Below are 22740 nucleotides of genomic sequence, written 5' to 3'. Positions count from 1 at the left end.
TTTCTTTCTCAACATATCTGCTCATTTATTCACTCAAACTGGTTGAAGACAAAGTGCTTGGCCTCTTAAATTCCATCAGCCCAGCGATTTAGTCCAATCTTGCACATGTAACATCGCAGTAATGTGGAAGCCGACTCCAGTGTTTGGTATTTATCTGGGAGATTAACAGATAATCGAATTTGTGAGAATTATTTGATCAGCTTTTGTCATCATCAACATTGCAATGACCACAGACATTGAATGCATCTCAAGGAAAAATAATCTTGCCTACCTTGTAGCCTCTTTGGGGACAAGATACCTTCATAAATTTTATTTATGTGACTGGAACATTTGTTGAAGCATTTGTTCACCATCTTGAGTCACTGCCCTTTTTGGCCCATGAACTATAGCCCATATCAGACTGACATCACAGTTCCTCCATCTGTTACATGTGCATGAGTGTGTACATGACAGTATTTATTGTTGTGGGACACTTCCCTTTTTGGGACATTGTATCGTTCTGTAAACACTGATAGTATCCTCATTTTTGTAAATTAATGCCAAACTATCACAAGTTTTTCCCTTTCCAGGACCTTCAAGGTTAGCTACATCATAGTCCTGTTTTGTTGTTTGTGTTTGTTTTGATGCGTTTCCGTCCGTTTAAACATGATAATGCTGCTCTCAGCTCTTCAGCCCCGACAGCTGTGTATTGGTTGGGGTTTGTGGTGCCCCAGGGTTTGTTACTTTACTGTATTGTTTATCAAAAAGGCAGCTGTCAGACGAACCGCTTGTGTATGTGTTTGTTCTCCGTCTTTTGCACAGCTGCTTCAAGTTAACAGCAACCTGGAAGAAGCGTGCTTCATTCAAACGTGGCACCTCCCTCTCTTTCCCTCTTACTCTTTTTCCTTCCCTTTCGTCCTCTCGCTGGTCCCCCTCTTTTCAAACCAAAACATCCCATGTGCGCAGTTAATTCACACAGCCGTTAAGTCAGCTGACGTGTGTGGAGGAAGGCCAGAGGTAATTCTACCCCAAGATCCAACCCCTCTCCTGGGCCTCAGTGTGGTGGGGTTCCCCATGTGAGCGCTACCCTGGTTCTCAGTCCTTGAGCTGAGGCTGGGAAGCGCTCCACCCTGCACACCAGGCTGAACTACTTATGAAGGTGATTTAAAGGGTCATTCCATCTTGTCCCAGGAGTCCTGTCCCTCTTCTGCAGTTTTGCAGACTGGAGAGGGACTTTGGAGGTCAGTGGTTACTAGGTCATAGCAGAGCCCTGCTGGTCAAAATCGCACACACGCATTTTAATGTTCTTTTGTGGAATCTAACATCTTTTGACCCAATTTGTCATGCTTTCTAACTTCAGAGCATAAGAAAAATGCATACGGTGTAGAAATAATTGAAATAGTCTCTTATTCAGCATTTGATTTGTGCTATGTATAGATTCAAAAGGCATTGCTGGTTTTGTGATGGCATTCAAAGACCTTGGGCAGCCTTGTTTAGATTTGGGGCCAGTAACCTTTCAACTTTAAACCTGTTTGAAGTGAGTTGGAAGAAGAAAAATACAAAGAAATGGAGAGGACAAAAAAGAATGTGTGGCTTGATTCTGTCAGGGAGTCCTCTGTACACCTCTCTGCTGTTTTCCTTTTTGGGGCTTACACTATGAGAAGATCAAGATGACCCAGTGGGTGTGAGCAGTCACACAATATCTGGCTCCAAGAATATTTCACCACTCCAAGTTCCTTATATGCAGGTTGGAGCCTTTCACCGCCTTGACTGTCCTGTTTCATTTCAGAAGGGATGAAATAGTTCAGAGCCAAGTTGAATTTCATCCACGACGTGTTGAACTCTGAACAAACTTCATCCATCCGCCCAGGGGAGGTCAGGAGGAGAGAGGAGATTCAGAGATTAATTTTCTGTCTGAGGAGGATTTTCCTGAAGCGACTGCTCTCCTTAATAAGTACAGTTTCTCCACCACCCCCGCATACACATACTAGAAAAGAAAATAACTCTTCTACCAGGAGCACCGATATGTTCAATTACCTCCTCAGTAACCTTACTTTTCTTACCTTTGAAGCCAGTAACAGCCAGCCTGGCTGGCTTTGTGACATAAGCAATACCACTGTTTCCACCAGCTACTAACATCACACATGACGGCTAATTCAAGATCCAGTCTTGGGGAAGATGTGTGTCAGTGTTTGTCCTAATCCCCCGGGTCATTGTTGTCAGGGTCATGCCTGTCAAAGGCACAACAGGGTTTCTCCACTCTGTGATGGCCATTTAGGGATGTGACCCCCCACTGTATTTCCCTGCATAGACTCACAGTCAGACACACACGCAGAATCTCTCACTGAGGCCCCTGGCCTGCTCTGATCCTGGTGGCAGATGGAATTAGCAGTAATTATGAGCTCATTAACTCCAGCCTGTTCTGTAATCCCCTGTAATGCCCAAATACTGCTGTGTGTGTGTGTGTGTTTGCTTGCACAAAAGTCCAGGCAGCCATTACACATTGTTCCATTTCATATCATGGAAACAGGACAGAGAGGAAATAATAAATAACATGGAAGAGGAAATTAATTTCTGTGGTGAGTGTGTACCCAAAGGCAGACTGCCTGCACTGTCTAGTTTTTAATTGGGCCTTGTCAGTGGTTTACTGTAAGTGTTTAACAATACAACTCAGCAGAGAACCTGTATTGGGGAGCTAATTAAACACCATTGTAATGGCAGATTTGTCATTAATTGCTCGAGAAATGTCCCAAGACATTATTCCATAATTAAAAAGTGGTAGAATCAGCCTTTTGTCAGTGTCAGTTTAGGGTGTAGTGTGCAGCAGTTTTTCTTTGATAACATACCATGACCCCAGAGAGCAGCAGATGGCTGCTGCTTTATAGAAATAAGCAGCTAAAGATATATTTATGATCAATCTGTCTGCCTTATAAGTACAATAACAAAGAGGTGATGTATACCATGATCACCATAGCTGCAGTTTGTCTGCAGTGGTCTCCCCATGTTATGTCTGTATTGGACTAATCTGTCAGAGTTTGAGGCTGTCAAGATATAATAATGGCTGTGCTTTTCACAGGGAATTCTTACCTAGCCCTATATGGTGCTGCAGTGATGGATAATCCTGTGTGTGTGTGTGTGTGTGTGTGTGTGTGTGTGTGTGTGTGTTTGTTTCCTGGTGTTAAGCTGCTGAAGTGGTCCAGGGACCTGTAGTGTTGGCCATCTGTGCTCAGCAACCACACTCACTTTGATTTTAATGACCACATGAATTTGATGGGAGCTCATCATTTTTAGAGATTTCTTATTGCTGAATCTACTATATCATGTAATGTATGTACAACTGAGTTGGAGATGAAGAGACACTGATAATGGGTGTGACTGATAGCCAGTCATTCTGCTCTTCCCCTGCAAATGAGTTCCTCTGAGCTGGATGCGTTTATACCAGACCAAACAACGTCAGACAACAGTCATCTCTGTTGGTTTCACATCCTGTTTGTCCTGACTGAAATATGAAGAGGATGTACAATCAGAGTTGCTGTTGAAAGTCTTTATTTTTATGGTACGCCACTGAACTGTGAGAAGATCACTTATGTGTTCTTAAACCTGCTTTAAGGAGGAATATAGCATTTTGCTGGCAGTATGAGAAATTTGTCCTCAGCCAGAATGTGCTATCCACATGTTTGGGCGAAGTCTCCTGCTGTGGACGTCTTCCTTGAGCTGATCTCAGATCTGTTTGCAAATACTCAGCTGTACAGACAAATACAGAAACACAGACAATGCATCTCACCCAACTGTCATCTCTTGCACCGGTTACAGTCTCATATATTTAGTCAGGATAGAAAATAATGACTTGAACAGCCCTTTAATATGTGCCCCCTCCGGTTTTTGAGCTGGCCATCCACTCTGGCACTACCCTACTTTCCATTTGCCTGAAAAGGCATCACTACAACCAGGAACCCATCTGATTTAGCCATTTTGGGTTCTGCCATGTGACACTGTGGATTTTAATAGGAATGGAAAGTTCCTGTCCACTGTGGGACTGTAGAAACACTTTCCATGAATTTGCACGTGTGAGAGAGACTTTGTCCAAATATCACATTGGATTGGACACAGTTAACCCCATGAGGCTTAAGAGAGTTCAACTTTAAATTGTACTGCATCAATCACGACAGCTCTTTATCCCTGCTGCTATTGTTTCCTTGCACCTGTTTTTATTCACATTTTCAATTTTGTTATAAAGAGAATTAAAACCTGGTGGAAACAATAAAAAATATTAGTGTTATGTGTTAAATATTAGTATAAAGTTGTTGTTTTTTTTTACTTGAATAAGGATAGACTGTTTCCAAATTGACACAAATCTAAATGCAAATAAGTGCAATAAACACCAGCTTTACAAATTAATTGTGCTGTACATGAAGCATAAGACTTCCACTGAAGTTTTTTTATATTTTCCAACATCCCATTGTGCCCTCTTCTTCTACAGTCATTTAAAGGCAGCTGTTGCCAAATTTGCGCTGTCTATCTATCAATAGCCCCATTTGATGATAGTCACGAAACAGTAGGGGATGGAAAAGGCATCAATTTGAATCTTCCATAACCAATTTTATGTAAGTTTGTTTGGATTAGAGCTTTTTGTCTCCTGCCTGCGGCTGATCGTTTAGGGTGACATTGCTTCACATTTACAATCATTAAGAAGTGACATAATTATATAACAACATCGATAATTATGTTATGTTCCTCCCTGCTATTGATCTGTTGATTAGAAGGAGTTTTTGTGCATCATGTCAATTGACTTTTTTTTATTTTTAATCAATCCTCTAAGTGCAAGGCAGTGGCCTCCATCACTGTTGTCATCTGACATTGCAGCAAAGTCAAAATTCCCTGAATTCTGAATACAACAAAGCTGAGCTGCAGCCTTCCTTTGAATAGCCTTCATGCAGTTTGAACACACAACGTTTGCTTAGACGGAACAGCTTACCAATACTGCTACGTCTGCCCCCTTAGGGTGGCAGAATGCCAAATGCAGGCAAGAGCAGCCCGAAGAAAACCACAGGCAGAGCTGTTTTGTCTGTATATTGCTTTTCTTCCTTCTGTATCTGCTGTATTTCTCTCACTGCCTTTCTACCATCCCAGGAGAGGAGGGGAGAGGAGAGAGGATAGTGCAGAGCTCTCGTAATGAGCAGCAAAAAAAAAAAAGAGCATTCACATTGGGATCAAAACAATTGGCTCCATAGTCTGAAGAGTGGAGGAACATAGACACTTGTTAATAAAAGCCGACTATTTAGCTCGGCAGTAGATATTCTCTTGAAAGCTTGCGAGATTCTGTGCGTGTGTGGGTGTGCCAGTCTTCTCAGTGGACCATGAGGAACAAAGAAACCATCTCTCTATGAAGAGATGTGCTGTATATTGTCCAAGACTGACCTTTCAGTCCCCTCAATCTGGTAATTGAAAGAGAAACATTTAAAGCATTTAAAATATTCTGCAGCTTGAAGCTTGAGAGATGATGAAATCTCAGTTGACTCTGGACAGACCACAGGAAAACTGTTATATGGCTTTTCTTTTCGAGGTGCAGTTTTAATGTCAGGAGTGAAGCTAGAGTAGGAAACCACTTGTGTGCAGCTGGCCCGCAGTGACAGTATAGACATTGTGTCTATGTGGAATATTCCCTGCTCAGATGGATATTGCCTTTCGCACATGGTGCACTGGAAAGAAAAAAAAAAAAACCCACATTGGTCAGGTGAAGGTGGGAAATTAGTTAATTTGGAATATCTCATCTTTAATTGACATTTATTGCAGCCTAAATTGCATCACTGTTGATCTTTTGCTCATAAAGTAATGTTGATAGGTTACCATTTTTCAGTGCCTTCATGCTTTACCTCCAGCTGCTTTCTTTAATTTGAGGTCAGGTCTAAAATCACAGAGGGACAAATGAAATTTTACACGCATTATGAAAGCTTTCAGATGTACCTCGTGACTGTGCTTTACACCCTTTTTTCTATTGACCACATACATTTATGTGATTTAAGAAAACCAATTTCATCCACTGCAATCTTCAGTGTTGCCTGCAAGAGGTTCAGCCTCTTCAGTGCTGCAGCTGACTCGAGTTTGCTTGCCTTTTAAAGGAAGCCGTACTGTAGATCAGGCTAATTAAAATGAATATAAATGCCACAGGGAGGTGGCTTGACTAAAATTGTGCTTGCCATGAGACACTAGCTAATCTGTCAAAGGAGGCATGCAGATGAATTAGGTGCTAATATTACCCCTCAGTCTCTGCAGCTGCTGCCCAAGAATGAAAAAGATGAGGCGGAACGAGGGGAGATTATGGCAGAAGATTTTAGCAGCTGCTGTTAAAAGAGGGGAGGATGGAGCAGATTTAGGGGTACGAGGAAGTAAAGAAGAAGAGATAAGGCAATCCACTTGGGAGAGTGCGGTGTGTCCTGAGAAGCTGAGAAGTTTCTCTCTGTATCACTAGCAGCACTTCACCTCCCCCTATAACCCCTTCTTTTCCATACATGTCCTTTCAGTACTTTTCCCTCACATACGACTTCACTCTGCTCTTTTGAGTATCCTCATATTTCATCTCCCTCATTTTAAGCTCAGACTTCCTTTTATCACCCAGAAGAGTTGATGGCAGACTGTAAAAGAGCTGGATGACAGTCGATCTGGTGCAGCCGGAGTTTGATCGAGGGTATCAGATTTTGGCAGGGAACTCAGAAAATTCTGTTTCAGCCAAAAACCTTTGGACTGACTTTCAACTGATATATTTCTCCATTAAAGTCTTTTGGGACACAGAAACATAATTTTGGCCGATCAAAGCTGAATCCTTTCTAACTTACTACCAAAGCAGTTGTACTGAAATTCACACACGTACAAACAGATAAGCTGTAACGGTAACTTATGATGCCTTATGTTCTTCTTGGCACCCACTTTGACTCAAATCCCATTCATTCACTTTTTAAGTCTCTGGGGCGTCATTTGGTCTCTTCAAAGCAGCTTTTAGTAGAATGTCTATCTATGGCCTGACAGCTTTTATTTTTCAGTTTTAATAAAAAATAAAGAATTCCTTTTGAGGGAGGCACCCTTTTTTTTTTTTTGATAATTTTTTGAAAAAAAAAAAAAAAAAGGTCTGTTAAATGTTATTCACCCATTTGGCTGGTGACATCTGGTCATCCCTAAACTTTTTCTAGGTTCTTGTTTTCATATCCAACATCTGAGGGACAACCAAATTCTGCAACAACTGTGTGCAAGGTTTCTTATCAGAGAGGACATTATCATTCTCAAAAGTCCTGATGGTCCAGCAGATAGTGCTGAATAACAAGATACAAAGGGACAGGTATTGCCTCAGAGGCACATTAACAATTGGTTTGTTCCATTGCAATGATTTGGTATAAATATCGCATCTGTGTGAGTTCAAAGTTTATTAGTTTCAGGTATTTTCGTGGTAATCTGGTATTAAACAGCATTTATGTAGAAACAACATCCCTGTTAAAAAGATGTTAAATCCCTAACTGAGTCTTCAAACACTATATTGCAATAAAATAAGATGCCAGTTGATAAGATTATTTCACATGTTGTCAGTACAAATATTTATATTTAGCATTCTGCCAAATTTTAAGAATAATTATTGAACAACAATTGAAATGGACAAAAGTGTAGCAGAGGGTAAGGGTTAGTGGATGAGTGAATCATTTCCACATTCAGTATCCTGGCTCTCTGTTTGGGGTTAAATTTGCACCTAACTGTAGTCTGGCATATAGACAAGGGACAATGATGGCCACTTCAAATGTAAAATTCGATGTGCTTTTTTTGTGCCTAAGATATCTACAAACCAGACAGGGAGGGCTTTCTCTTTTGCCCCTCACCCCCTGATCGCTGCCCCAGGGCAAAGTGTGACCCATACAGGCACCCAACTGGAAGACCCATGGCACTTAGTAATCCCTCCGTCCTACACTGTGTCAGAGTATACATGACCTCATTAGGCAAACCCCGACCTATTAACTTGCTTTACAGTATAGTATGATATCAGTCCAACCTAATGACCGAGTGAGAGAAAGCCAACCCCCACTTATTTCCTCAATATGCCCTATTTATTGTATACGACCAAATGTGCACCATAAACTCAAATACCTCACGTGACCCTCTTTCCCCCCACTTCATCCTTTCTTCCTAATTGTTCCAATTATTTCTTGAGCTTTATATGACTTGAACTTTCACATGGCTGTAAGTTGGGATGGTTAGTGAATTTTCAGGCAAAGGTTAACATAGGTGATCCTACTGGAGTATAACTTGTAGCCAAATAGTTGAGGTGAACAGGGGCATGACCCGAGACTTTCAACAAATAAATCCTTTGGAAGTAGAAGACTGGCTATTTGAAAAGGAAAATAGACTTAAAACAAAGTCAAGTACAATGCTGTTTCACACCATGTTTCCTGCAAAACACTTCAACTGTGCCAAAATCATCCAGTAGTGTGATTTTGATTTATGCAGGATGTCAATTAATGTTATTGTTTAAGACGTTCAAATATAACCACCGCAAAAGGTCCCCAACCTGTTTTAGGTCAGGGTTTTAAGAACTAATGGTGGTGGGGGTGAAGACAAACAACAAAGCAGATGTGTGTCAGGCGCACACACTTTACAGTCCTGGCACAGACTCCCCTCCTGTATGCACGCGTGGGCATTAGTGTATAGGTTCTTTAGTGCTATTTTTGCCTGTGTGTGGGTTGAGATGATGTTCGAGTGCTCAGTGAGGGTATATAGAGCAGACAGCATCTAAATGAACCAAGTGGGAGCCAAGTGAAGCAATCGCTGATGTTACCGAACTGGTGGAAATTGTTGCACTGAGCAAACTTGAAGACAAATTGCTTTGTTTCCTGAGATTTTGGGTATGAGAGCATGTGATGATATGCAGTGCCTCATGAATAGAGAGCCACGATTAATCGTTTATCAGCAGTCATTAGTTTCTATCTCCCTTTGGAGTGGGTAAAGGTACAGTATCTTGATCAATGACGTTACCATAGAAATGGACACTTGATGGCAAAATGACTTAAACTCAGGTTGACCAGTTGAAGGAGACTGTCAGACACAAGACACATTTCTGCACTAAAACTAGGACTCCATCCACCGGGGTTGAAACTAATGAGATAGTTGGTAAATTGTTAAAAGTTGATGAAATTATACTTTTGATATTGTATTTGTAAGGTAGAACATTATCTTTTTACTGAATGTTTTGATCTCTCAATGCTGTTTTTGGGACTAATTATGTGAACTACATGTTCAGCAGTGTGCCCAAGGGCCCCCTGAAGGAGAGGAAGCTAACAATGAATAATGTTGGACACATCTTCTTTATCACTGTCTTTTAGTTGGGATGAGAGCAGTTCCATCAGCAGCGGTCTAAGTGACGGCTCAGATAACCTGAGCTCAGAAGAGTTCAACACCAGTCCCACTCTCAACTCCCTTCCTACCACTCCAATCAGCTCCCGCAGGAACTCAGCCGTAGTGGTGAGTAACGGACAAGTGTACACACACACACACACACACAGCAGTTTAGGTTTTAATCCACTGAGGTATTGATTACTCGTTGAATAATTTGTCATACGCACACAAAGACACACAGGCAGAAGGGCACTGTCATCACAGGCGAAGCCTTATTAAGGATGCTGTGCACACCTATAATATTTATCACATCTGCAGTGATCAGCATTAGCTGCATCGCACACCACATGGTTCACCACACCACAAAGCTTGCTTCTGTCTGAAAACAAGCAGCAAGTACAACCATGAAGGCATGGCTGCTAGTCAGTAAGCTGATCTAAACAATAAATAACAGGAAAAAATATTCCGTATACCTAAAATCTCAGATGTCTGTGGCCTGATTAAGCTAGCTTCAGGAGAATTTAGCATCAACACACTTCAGTGGATCAGTTAGCTGGACAGACAGGCGCTTGAAACAACTGAGTGATCGTATTTGTCCTCACATTACACGGAAGTCCACAGCAAATTGTTTAAGACCACACACCTCAGTGATGTGGTCTTAAACAATTTGCTGTGGGAATGGGAGGATATTGCACTCATGACCTGAGTGTATCTAAAATCCTGCTTACTGCTCTGCTCGCACGTGTTTTTTTCCCAGAGTGCCTGATTTTAGGTCACACCTCCAGAATGTGCTTTATGTGGCTGATGTAGTGGGATTTTAGAGGGCGGGAGGCAGAAGAGAAATCAGTGTAACCATGGCAACCTAAGTGCAGAGATACTGAGAATGCGGGGCTTTGTCTTCTCCTGTATATAATGAAGGACAGGTCTAGAATATCGCCATCTGCACCACACACACGCACACAGAGCCATCTGCAGTCCCACATCCAAGCCAGCGAGCTGGAAGAACCGGGGCACCTCCCTCCACGCCTAGATGCAGGAGTCATAGCAACCATTACCCCCTATAGCATCACTACCATGGCAACCAACCATCACATCATCATGCACCCAAAATCGGCTGATAGACATGGCTCCTTCCGCTCTCCCCATTTCCAGCTGATGCTTTCTTTAACTGTTTCTCTTTGTCTTTGTGTCCTGAAACCTTTTCTTTGCATCCTCTGTATTACCTATTCTGCTTTTTGTGCCTGTTGATTTTAATTTACTCAAAAGGAAATTCTGGCATGAAATCTACTCGCTCTCTCTCTCTCTCTCTCTCTCTCTCTCTCTCTCTCTCTCTCTATATATATATATATATATATATATATATATATATATATATATATATATATATATATATATATATAAATAAATGCTCAACAACCATATGTAGTTAAATGAGAGAAGGTTAATGTGCAAAGGAGGCATGTTTCAGATAGGTGAAAAGAATCAAAGCAAAAGCCTGGTGGATATAGGTGCTAGAAAACCCTGGATTTCCTCATTTCAACAAGAAGTATTTAAGTTAATCCACCTTGGTTTCCCAGGAGTTTTGTGTACATGTTCATCTGATAGGATTGTCATCCATGTTTTGTCACAGCACTCTGCCCAGAAGTGTATCTTATCCCCTACTCTGTTTCAATAATCAGGGAATGTGTATGAGGAAATGACAATGTTTTATCAACAAGGTCTTGTCAGACAGGACACACACACACACACGCTAAAACATACCTTCTTCTCATGTGATGTGAACCGGCCCAGGGGGTCTATTGGTTTTAATAAAAAAGGAATTTAGCATATGAGTCTTCATGAGAACTGCTGGGTGGATATCCTGAACTGGTGTGCGCACGCACACACGCCCACACATGCAGCAAAACATACACATACATATACATTCAGCTTAACACACTTTTTGATGAATTGTATCACTCGTGATCTTCTGAAGGGGAGCCCTTAATGTATGTGTATTTGTTGGTCAGTCCCTCACCCTGTTGCCTCCGTCCATTTCTTTTCTGAAGTGTTTAAACAGGGCAGATAAAATTGCATTTAAATGAGTGAGAAGAGGCGTCCCTGACTGCTGACTTTTAGGCTGACTGGGTCAAAAGTGGTCTTCTATTAAAATGCACACAAATGAAGCAGCGTCTGAGTTCACACACCTCTTCAGATTGTAGATCTGTGACATATGATGAATCTATGAGTCAGGAAGATGTTTTTGCATAAAATACCCATTGACTTATTGCAACGAAGTTGAAGTGTCCAAAGATAACTGGATTAAGAAATTGTGGTATCGAGGTGGTGATCAACTGATTATTCAAGTGAAAAGTAATAATTATATTACAGTTCTTTCATTTGGACTCAAATGTGATTTAATTAATGGAACATGAAACAGGAGCTGTTTCAGGACAGGAGCTACTGTCCGGTACTTGAGCTTTAATGTCCACCACTCAACTTGAAGAGTTCTGTGGTGGACTATATGTCTAATCAAGTGGTTAAATGTCCAAATACACTTTGACAAACAATAAAATCTCCAGGTCCACTGAGCCTTTTTATAGAGCTTTTAACAGTATCGCAACAACTCAGGAGGCAGAGTTGTTGACATGCAGGTCTTATAACTTTAGTTATTCCATCCATGTCTTCAAAGTCAGTTTAAGGCTAACGTACTTAACCTCTGCCTCTTCACCAATATAAATGTAGTCGTGTACATGCATAAAATTTCAATGGAACAGGTACTGAATACAAGGCGTAAAAGCTCCTCCCCAATTTCAAGCAATATGTCACAAATAAAGCTGCCAGTCTTATGAGGACACTCATTAAATAACTTCACAGTATGTTTTTCATTTGAGGCCAGTTCTACTCTCACTCACCGTGTCATTCTTAAGGAGAGACGACACTTGGCATTTTGCATGTCTGCTTTTAAGGCTGTCAGGATATACTGAAGTGGGTTGCATAGATTTACGGAGGCAATGAATTCTCTCAATTCGTAAACACAGTCCCTTGAAGCACATCTTTGCTTTCTCTCTAGATGCGCACCGACGCGGAGAAGAGATCTCTGGTGGAGAGCGGTCTGTCCTGGGACTCTGATGATACCAAACCCAGCCGAAAGAGCCAGGGCAGCAGCATCTACGAGACAGGAAGTCTCAAGTCCGAATCCGCCAATAAATGGAAAAAGACAAAGCCGCAAGGGGAGGGGCCAGAAGTAGGGAAGGGCGAGCTTAAGAAACCACAAACCCTGGGTCAAGGAAATGTGTTAAAGAAAGGAAGAAACCCACCCGTAGGAGTCACATCCCCAATCACCCACACCACTCAGAGTGGGTTGAAAGTGGCAGGTAAGTGGAGAAAACATACAACCACACGCAGCGAGGGGTAATATATATAGATACAGTTGAGATGGTTTCATAACCTGAGCAGACTGACACATTTCTCTGGCTGCCTTTTAATACTTCTCTCCTTTTGGCAGTCCCACACACACTGTCTTTGTCCCGCACATTCATCCACAGCTGCAGCCCACCCTCTGGGCCTTTAGAAAGTGGTGCCATGTATCAAACGCCCATCACCACCCACTCCCTTCCTGCCAGCCAGACACACACACACACACACACACACACACTGACCAACAGTGTGGTTTGTTTTTTTTCTATCTATTGGACCAGCCTTTCCTATCCAAGCTTCATTTTTGTGTCAGACAGAGAGAATTGATAACACTTACATAAAGGCGTTGTACCCAAAACAACTGGCCCAGAGACAGTGTGTGTGTGTTTGTATACAGGTCTGATATTGTGCCAGCCTTAAAGAGTGTCACCCTTAACGCTCCCACACACACACAGAGCACAATAGTGAGGATTGTGCAGCTGCCTTTAAAGCTCACCATCTGTGTGCTGTTTACATAAGCGTGTGCACGCACGCACACACACACACACACACACACACACACACGCATACATATATATATATATATATATATATATATACACATAGACACAACCAAAACAACAGGATATTGTTGTTGCGCTGCTGTTGTATGGCAGTCTAGATAGTTGGTGTCTTTGTAAATAGTTGCTTATTTATATTGTTTTATATAGTTGTATTAGTTTTATTAGTAATAGTTTTTATTTATTGTGTTTGCATTGGTAGCTGTTGAAATGACAGATAGGTCAAACAAGCTTGTTCTACTAGCCTGAAATCTATCTGCCAGACTATTATTGTTATTGAGGTCTGCAGATATGAATCTGCTATCAAGGCCATTCAGTCCTCTACCAAGTATCAGACACACATTAATCAGATGATGAGGTCAAGTGAAAGAACATTGGTTCATGAATTTACTCAAGTGAGGGTTAAATATCCTGAGGTAGTTGGATCTTTATTACTCCTGCTTGAGTTCAGTTTGTTGAGTTTAAGAAGTATAATTTGTAGCAGTTCAATGTGATGTGGAAGTCTTGACACGCCTTTGATTTTTGTTCATTATGCTAAATTAAAATCAATTACCATTCAACTTGTAATATGCCACACAGAGAAAAATCTGATTTATTTTATTATTATTATTATTATTTGTTATTGTTTTGTTTGTTTTTTTATGTATTTAAAAAGGAAAAATTCTAATACCAAAAAAAGAAAAAATACTCATAACCTGAATGATGACCGTGGATATTTATTTCAAATAGCTCCCATTTCGCCTGATCATCTTTGAGATGTTCTTCGTGTTATTTTTTTTCAGCTGTGAGCATCCTTTGTGGATTGCATTATGGGACTATAATGTCAAAACAAAACATCAGACTGCAAGAATAACAGTTAAGTTTGCTGGTTTTGTACATCTGCCAGACTTTGGAATCGGGACAGTGCAGGTGTCATTCTGTCTGTGATGATCGTTCGTCTCCATCTTTGTTTTCACATGGGGTCACTCGTACACACATCTGCAAACGTTGTCAGCTGCCTTCAGAAATGTCTCCAAATCTCCCCTGTGCATACAAATCAACAGTGACCAACCACAAAGATAAGCAGACATGTTGAACGTGTGACAGGAGACAATTGCAGCAAAATCCTGATGTCTAGAAATAACATGGCTTGTCTTTCTATATCCAGTTATACTGTAATAATCTTGATTCTAAATGATCCTTTCACTGTTCTCACCTCTTCCATAGAAGAGGTTACTGAGAGTTTAATTGCTTCTCCTCCAGTGATTGACATTTTATGCAAAGGATTTCTCCATCTGGCCCCATTTCCATCTCCTCAGACATGCAGACTTCATCCGCTGAGACATATAGTGATTCACAGTCTCTTCTACATGCACCGCTGTGACAAGCTCTGAGCTCCACTGTCACCACAGCTGGTGTCAGTAAATCAGGTTTCATATATGTCAAAATTATATCAAACGCCTGAGTTCTGTCAGTGTGTGTCACTGCCAACAATGTGTGTCTCTGCAGCCTAATATTCTTGGAACAGGCAACATTGCGGTTACACGATGGATTGAGTTTATGACTTGACAAGTAAACCCAATTTTCACATTTACAAAAGAACTCCTACGTAGCGTATTGTATGTGTCACATTCCTATAAGATTTGATCACTAAGAGCTCTGAGTATGTGTGGTATATATGTCTGCCCCTTTTTTTTTGTGTGTATGTATCTTGTGTGGGTTTATAAATACCCTTAAGTGAGTCCAGATGTCCCCAGGCAGCATGCCGGTGGGTCCCATTCAACAGCAGTTCTTTGACTCTGTTAATGCCTTGTATATAAACCTCCCATAACAACTCCCATTAGATACAAATTAAGAGCGTGGGCAGTGTAGACTTGCACTTGTGTGGGTGGTACGCACAGTGCACATGTGTCTAATATACAGTCTTTTTCTCTTAATAACTACCAAACAAGTCCAATTAATTTTCCAACTGGGAAATTTATGCAAGTGCGTATAATCACCCTTCTTAGACCAAGTTATCTTTCACTCTCTTTTCTCAAAGAGTTCTGAAGAGGAAAGAAATTCAGCTTGACTCTGTGTTTCATGCAGTTTTTTTGCCCGCAGACATGCTTCATAAATGTGAACACCACTTTTCCACGGCCATTTTGCACACGTTAATCTCAGTACTCCACAGCCGTGACACACAGACCTGTACTTACTGGAAAGTCAGACAAAGCTATTTTAGTTCTTTGGGATGGAAAAGAGGAGTAACTGCATGATAACAGTGTGTGTGAGTGTGAAGCTATGAGTCTGGTCTATACACTGTCTGCTCAGGCAGGGATATACTTTTATCATCTGACAGACGATGTAGGTGTTCAGATAAGATATTGTGTCCTAATATGGCTTTATTGGCGTCTCTCTCCATGAGAGACCGTTCAGGCATTAGTCTGTCCATGCTAATCATCAGTGATTCTTTTTTTCCCTCTAATTCTCTAGGTACAGGAAAATCAGACGGGAAGCCCATGGATAAGTCTCGGTTAGCAGTGAAGGCTTCAGGTCTTCAGCGCTCCTCTTCTGATGCAGGTAAAGACCACCGGAATGGCACCAGTGGTGGAGAGCAACGTAAACCTCCATCAGGCCTGGCCAGACCCTCAACAGGTGGAAACTTTGGCTTCAAAAAACCCACAGCTACCAGTAATGGGACAAACAATTCCAGCATGGCCGCTGTGATGAGTACAGGTGGCAGTGCCATACCCAGTGGCTCTGCAACTGTGGGGAAGATTCCCAAAACATCGGGTATTCCTGTCAAACCGGGGGCTGGCGGTAGTGGTGGAGGACGGAAAACAAGTCTGGATGTTTCAAACAGTGACCAGAGTGGTTTTCTGTCCCCAAATGCCAGGACATCTCTCCAATACCGCTCCCTGCCTCGTCCTGCCAAGACAAGCACCCTGACTCTAACCAGACCAAGCTCAGCTCGCCCAGTAAGCACTACCATGGACACAAGCTCTGGACTGATCAAACCCTCCACTACAGCGCCCCAGGGCTCACGGCTCAAAGAGCCTGCCTCGGGGCTTAGTTCTGGAACAGGCCTGAGTAAGCCAGGCAGTCGTGGAATCCCAAGTCCCAGTCCTGTCAATCAAACAGACAGAGAGAAAGAGAAAGAAAGAGCCAAAGCTAAAGCCGTGGTATCCGACTCTGAGTGTGGAAGTGGATCTCTGAAGGCCAGTCCTGCTCAGACCCCCTCAGAAAATGGAGGGAAGCTACAGGGGCTGAGACCCCCCAGCAGCAGCAAGGGGATAGATCTGCCCTCACCCAACACACACAGGTACCAAAGTTCATGGTATCATATAAAATAAACAAGCAGGGATTCTACAACCAATGCAAACACTTTCATGTATAAAATTAAGTCTGAATATGCTTTTGCTCCAACGTTGGCTTGTCTTGTCTTTAGATTGTCTGGGGTGCGCAGCTTGGCAAAGCCATCAATGGCCCAACTTGACAAGCTGAACTCCAACAGCCTGGATGTGGGGACGCAGGACTCCCTGCCTCCAAAGATTCCTCCATACTCTAAGCTCCAGGACCTGGCTAATTCAACAGGCAGTTCCACTAGCTCCTGCCTGACCCCCAGCCCTGCCCCAGTGCTCAATGTGAACTCTTCGGCCTGCTTCTCTAGGTCTGGAATAGGGCTGGGGCCCAGACAGGTCTCTTCCCTTGGGGTTGACGCGAGTGGAGGAAGCACCTCTCCCCTGATCTACCCTCGTCTTTCTGGGCTGCATCGGAGCATGGAGTCATTGCCACTCCAGATGAGTCTTGCCCCAGAGCCCCAGCAGAGGGAGAAGGAAAGGGAGAGGGAGAGTTTGGTGAGAGGCTACACGACCATTGAGCCCAGAGACAAAGACCGACAGGAGGACAGAGGCCCCCCTGCCAGCTGGAGCTCCGGAAGTAAAGCCCCACTGACTCTTACAGACAGGTGAGCTCGGCTTTCCTTATTTAAAACCTAATAAGAAAGTAGATTTTCTTTCTTTTTTTTTTGTCCATTTCAGATTACGACTGCCAACTACTGCTGGTAGCTTACTCTACTGGATAGTAGTTAAACTACACTGGAATTATTCAGTGTTCAGGGGAGGAAGAGTAAGGTGAGGGTTTGGTTAAGGGGAGGTTTTGATAACCTTGTATTTACTGGAGAGGTAGAAAAGTTATTTCGTTTCTGTGCAAATTGTGGTATGTTTTGACAGAAATGGCCTCCATGAAAATCGAGAAATAATGCTACACACACTAGCATTGTATTAAAACTAGCTTTTTGTGTTTGTGATTTAATCTGAAAACCACAAAATATGTTGGTTAGGTCCAAAATTGTCAAAACATAAGATACATTTGTTGGACACTATTATCGGTCTACCTATATTTACATTATCAACACAAACAGTAAGTAAAGGCAACGTCACGGCTGGCCTCCCGTCCTTAGGCACATACTTAAATACTGAGTGTTTGCCAGGCTGTTATTACAATGGCACTATTATCAGTGTTGTACCAACCCCGCTGACTGAAATCATAATTACTAGCTGACACCAGTTCTTCTGCCTTTTTGTGCCGGCTGCCTGTTCTTGAGAGTTTAATAACTCCCTGCACCAGTGGTTAAGCAATGACATTGTTCAATCTCCACAGTTCTCAGAGAGACAGAAATACGCTGCCAAAGAAAGGTCTAAGGTAAGTTGATACACACACATGCACAGCTACACGCTTCATATGCCAGACTGTCAGGCACTGATTGTTTAATGCTGTTTGGTCAGTCCTTTAATTGCACACATACAGAGATCCCATTGATAAGATCTGTTCTGAATGACAGACTGAGTTAATCTTGCTGCAGGGCTTTTGGACATCATTCCTTTCCTCATTCCACCCCGCCTTAATCCCCCAAAAATCTCATTTGTGTTATTCCGGCATCTTTTTGCATGTCTTTCCACTCTAATATTGGGGCTATATATGTCATGCAGGATTTTATTGGACATCCTGATGTCAGAAATGTACAGGTTATAGATTACAGTTTATGTTAAATCTGTGGGATAATTTCATATTTATTATTAATTGTTCTCATCAGGGATACAGTCAATAATTTTTTTTTTCAATTGTTCATTTGAAGTTGTGATAAATGCCCATTCTAAATTCACAAGTTGAAGGCCATATCTTCCGATTTCATGCTTTTTTTGACCAATAATTCAAAACCCAAGTTCTTCACTTTACTATACTATAAAAATTGATGGAAGCAGTTTAGTCCCACATGTCGGAAAAAGCTAAGATTAGGCATGTTTGTTTAAAAAATAACTAGTAACGATTACTAATAAAATATATAAAGAAACTAAAAATGTACAAAGGTAAACAATTCGAAACATTGACCATTTGCTGTGTTTTAGATTTAAACATGCTGTTGCCAACATTGTGCGTGGATTTTAATGTCTGAGTCTCTATTTCCCATCAGTGCACAAACATCAATATCACAACATTAATCACTTTGCCCTCTGTCTGTGTAGTTTCAGCGGTGCCTCCAAAGTTGAGGAAGAAGGGAAGGAGAAAGGAGAGAGGAGACACTCTCATAGTATTCTCAGTATGACTGATTCACTGACTCTTCCGCTGCTGTCATCACCCACCTCCCTACCCCGAACCTCCAAGACTAGTATGGGTGTGTATATTAACACTCAATAAATGCATATGCCTACACAAAACTTAACGTATTTGAATTAAAAAAAAAGTACCCCACTAATTATCAGTAACTCTCTTTCCTTCAACCCCTCTTTTTTTTTTTGTTTTGTTTTTTTTTCTAGTGCCCAGCCCTGTTGCTGGACCTCCTAGGATGACTCGATCCAACAGCATCCCAACGCATGATCCCTCAATGGACCTGTATGGAGGCTCTCCGCTGGGCAGTACATTGTCACTGGCTGAGCGTCCCCGCAGTATGGGCATGGTTCGCTCTGGATCCTTCAGGGACAAGGAGCCTGACGAAGGTGAGTTAGATTATTTTTATATCTGTTGTATAATGTTGTGCAAATCTGTTTCCAGCTCAGCTAATATTGGTTGATTTTGTTTCTCCTTTATTTGTATTTCTCAGTCCATGGGTCCATTCTGTCCCTGGCATCCAATGCCTCTTCAAGCTACTCTTCGGTGAGTGTGGGGAACATGCAGACTCAGGTACAGATACAGTTCGATATGTGTTGTCATGTATTTTTGCGTCTGAGTATGAGTGAATGTTTGCATGTACAGAGATGGCTTCTCCTTGTTTCACACTTTGACTAGTAAACACTAGAAACCTCTTTTCTATCTTTTGGAAACCTCTCCTTATCTCTTCTCTGCTCTCCCTCTCCTTGTGTGTCTTATCTAACATCTTGACTTCTACTCCCTCTGCTTCCAAAGGCTGAGGAAAGGATTCAGGGAGAGGTATGTATTTCTTTTCTGCGCTTTCATTCTCTCCGTCTCATCAACGTTATTCCTTTCATCCATCAACCTCATCCTGTCTGTGGGAGAAAATGTCTGTCATTCATTTCACAAGCATTGTCCACTTTTGCCACTCATGTATTGTCGGTTACTGTCATCTTTAACAATGTTGGTTATTTTATAATACAAATCTCTTGTATGGCCTTGCAGCAAATCCGCAAGCTTAGGAGAGAGCTGGAGTCATCGCAGGAGAAGGTGTCTAACCTGACTACACAGCTGACGGCAAATGTGCGTACTGTCATCAACACAACTGTACCCACTTCCAAAAAAACTGATTTCTCTTGGAGGGCTTCTCAAGTTTTCATAAAAAAATAAAAGAACTATTATTAGGTTTTATCAAGTGCACTCGAAGACAGTTTTCCCATTTGAACATGTCTTTGACTAAATATTAACGAAAATGCCCAACTTACTGCAACTGGCAACTCATTTCAGCTTAGTATAATTTAATTAAAAAACTGAAAGCAAAAAACACGAGGACTGTCAACCATAAAAGTGGGAATACCTGAAAAATAAACCAATGACTCAATATTAAACTTTAAAAAATTACTGATAAGAAAGAAGAAAACTGGTTCATTGAAAGCAGGCGCAAATATGTGCGATTTTTACCTTGAGGCTACAGAAGAATTAGTGCTAGCCTCTCCCTCTGATTTTACATCACAATACTTGTCACACATGTTGATGGACTGTCCATCTCAATCACATGTGCCTGGAGGCTGAGGTCACTGATACTCATACAGGCCCTGTGAGTGTTGAGCGAGGCGCGGGCTTTCACCATATGCTGTTTTCCCCATGTAGAGAAATTGTAGGTAAACAGTTCTTGTGTGTGTCTCAGGGTCTGAGACTATTACTGTATTTTACTTTCCTGTTTTTTTTTTTGTTTTGTTTTGTTTTTTTGTTGTTGTTGTTGTTTATGTTTCAGATGGATTCAGCCCTCTTTGCTTTTTACAATTGTATCCCTTTGTCCAAACCCTTTGCTATCCTTCTTCCCACAGTCAAGGAATTTACCGTTCATGTAATATACCAAAGAGACACAAAGAGATTTAATATCCAAGCTGTGACATGTCAGTTATAGATCATTTCTGTGGAGTGTCGACATATTTCTTATCCTTGCAGGGCCAGAATAACCTCTCCTGAACTTCTGAGGCCACTTAGCCACACATACACACACACATACACACACACACACGTACACACGCAGGTGCTTCACCTCTTCTTTTCTCTCTAAAAGGTTGTTTCATATGACCATTTGTTATTGTTATGGTACACAGATCAATTTGCATTTTGCGTGTGTGAGTGTCTTCACACAGACAAAGGTTTGAATTTTATTGTATTTGGGGAAAGAATCTTCAAAAAACGTCTCCATTACCTTCATGTTTTGATCCTTTCCATAGAGGAAAGCTAAAGTAGGTGGATTTGGGTGGAGGAGAGTTTTACACTTCAGTCATTATTTGATATACACTGTTTCAAAACAACTTGAATGCAAAGAATGAAAGTTAAAGAAAATTTAACATTTGCTCCTGGATACAGAAAGGTGTTATGATTAAAACTATCACTTTATTTATATCCTTCTAATATCCTGTTGTAGACAAACTGTTCATACATAGATGAAGGGTTTAACAGAATAAATACTTGTTTCTCTTTTTCCAAACAGGCAAATCTGGTGGCTGCCTTTGAGCAAAGTTTGGCATTGATGACAACTCGGCTTCAGAGTCTGTCATTAAGCCATGAGCAGAAGGTAACACCACCTGTCACATCCACACTTTAAAAAACACACAAAGCCGAATTCCAGCCGCATTACACCATTGTGCACATCTTATGAGCCATGAGCTAAGGAGAGGCAGTGCTTGTGCAAACATGGAGTGAGGTAACTTAGATCACAGCCTGAAGTGAGGAGATAAATGTAGGTGAGAGGCCAAGGCTGCAGATACACAGGAAGGGTTTATGTTAGAAGGAGAAAATGGATCAATGAAGGAAAAAAAAAAAAAAAACTTCACTTAAGGCTGCACAATAAGTTTAAAGTGCAAAACATGCACACGTGTACTCACAGCAAACATCACATTCCTGCATACTTCCGTCTTTGTATAGGTTTTGATGTGAATAAACTGAACAGTGCCTCAGGCACTGATCAGTGTGCACTTGTGTGTGCATGTGTATAAAGGTGAAGAGTCTCTCTTATTGTTTCATGCTTTGCTGCTCCCACTGAAAGCCCGTCTAGACCGTTCCAGAAAGTCTTTGTTGTTTGTGCCAGAGCACTGACCTGTGCAGCTCAGCCTGGAGCACGGGCTCTTTAACCTTGAGGAGATGAGCCTGGTGACTCCATTTATAGTGGAGTAGGTTCAACTTTTGCATACAATGGGCCATACAGAGAGACTCTGCTGTTCAGCACTCTTTGTCCCCCCGCTCACCCACCCAATTTTTCTGTAATTCTCTTTTTACAATTTTAATTTAGTCTGCTTTTTTCCCAACAGAGAACTGAGACAGATTGACACAACAAACCATAACAAACTAGAATACTAGTAATAAAAAAAGACGTGCTATACTGGATTACCTCATGCAATGGAGTTGAGTTCCTTTGCTTGACGCAAACACAAGACAAGAAGTGCAACACAAGACAAAGAGAAGGCTCATATCCATATTTATGTTAAAAATGCATTTCTAGATTATTCAAATATAATAAGGATTCTATTTAAATGCTTAATATTTGAATTGGACCACCAGTCAATAGAAAACTATTAAACCAAGCTAGTTCCTTAAACTAAATATTTGGTTTTTAAAGAAGACACAAGTTGATCCATTCTAGCCCAGCTCTCTGACATTTTATATTTGTGCAGGACTCTGAGCTGGTAGAGCTGCGTGAGACCATTGAGGCTTTGAAGACCAAGAATGAAGAGGCCCAGGCTGTCATTCAAGGAGCTTTAACAGCAGATAACATCAAAGGTTTGGAGATTCACCAGCTGATGCTGTTTACATTGCCTCACTGCATAGCTGC

General features: G+C 41.6%; 1 protein-coding gene across 2 annotated transcripts in view; it reads left to right on the top strand.

Moving 5' to 3' along the window:
- Positions 1–22740, top strand: part of nav1a (neuron navigator 1a) — a 75007-nt gene that overhangs the window by 44716 nt on the left and 7551 nt on the right. The window contains exons 7-17 of one of the 2 annotated variants that reach the window (XM_029505702.1): positions 9336–9474; positions 12401–12704; positions 15762–16590; positions 16717–17235; positions 17931–17972; positions 18794–18942; positions 19085–19264; positions 19369–19421; positions 19902–19979; positions 21403–21486; positions 22583–22688. In XM_029505702.1, coding sequence (XP_029361562.1) covers positions 9336–9474; positions 12401–12704; positions 15762–16590; positions 16717–17235; positions 17931–17972; positions 18794–18942; positions 19085–19264; positions 19369–19421; positions 19902–19979; positions 21403–21486; positions 22583–22688 — 2483 coding nt within the window. Of the gene's footprint in view, positions 1–9335; positions 9475–12400; positions 12705–15761; positions 16591–16716; positions 17236–17930; positions 17973–18793; positions 18943–19084; positions 19265–19368; positions 19449–19901; positions 19980–21402; positions 21487–22582; positions 22689–22740 lie in introns of both variants that reach the window. The other variant, XM_029505701.1, reaches the window with a different exon arrangement.

This window comes from Echeneis naucrates, chromosome 7, assembly GCF_900963305.1.
Source record: "Echeneis naucrates chromosome 7, fEcheNa1.1, whole genome shotgun sequence".
Taxonomy (NCBI): Eukaryota; Metazoa; Chordata; class Actinopteri; order Carangiformes; family Echeneidae; genus Echeneis; species Echeneis naucrates.
The sequence above is the reverse complement of the archived record's forward strand: the minus strand, read 5'-3'. Positions and strand labels throughout refer to the sequence as shown.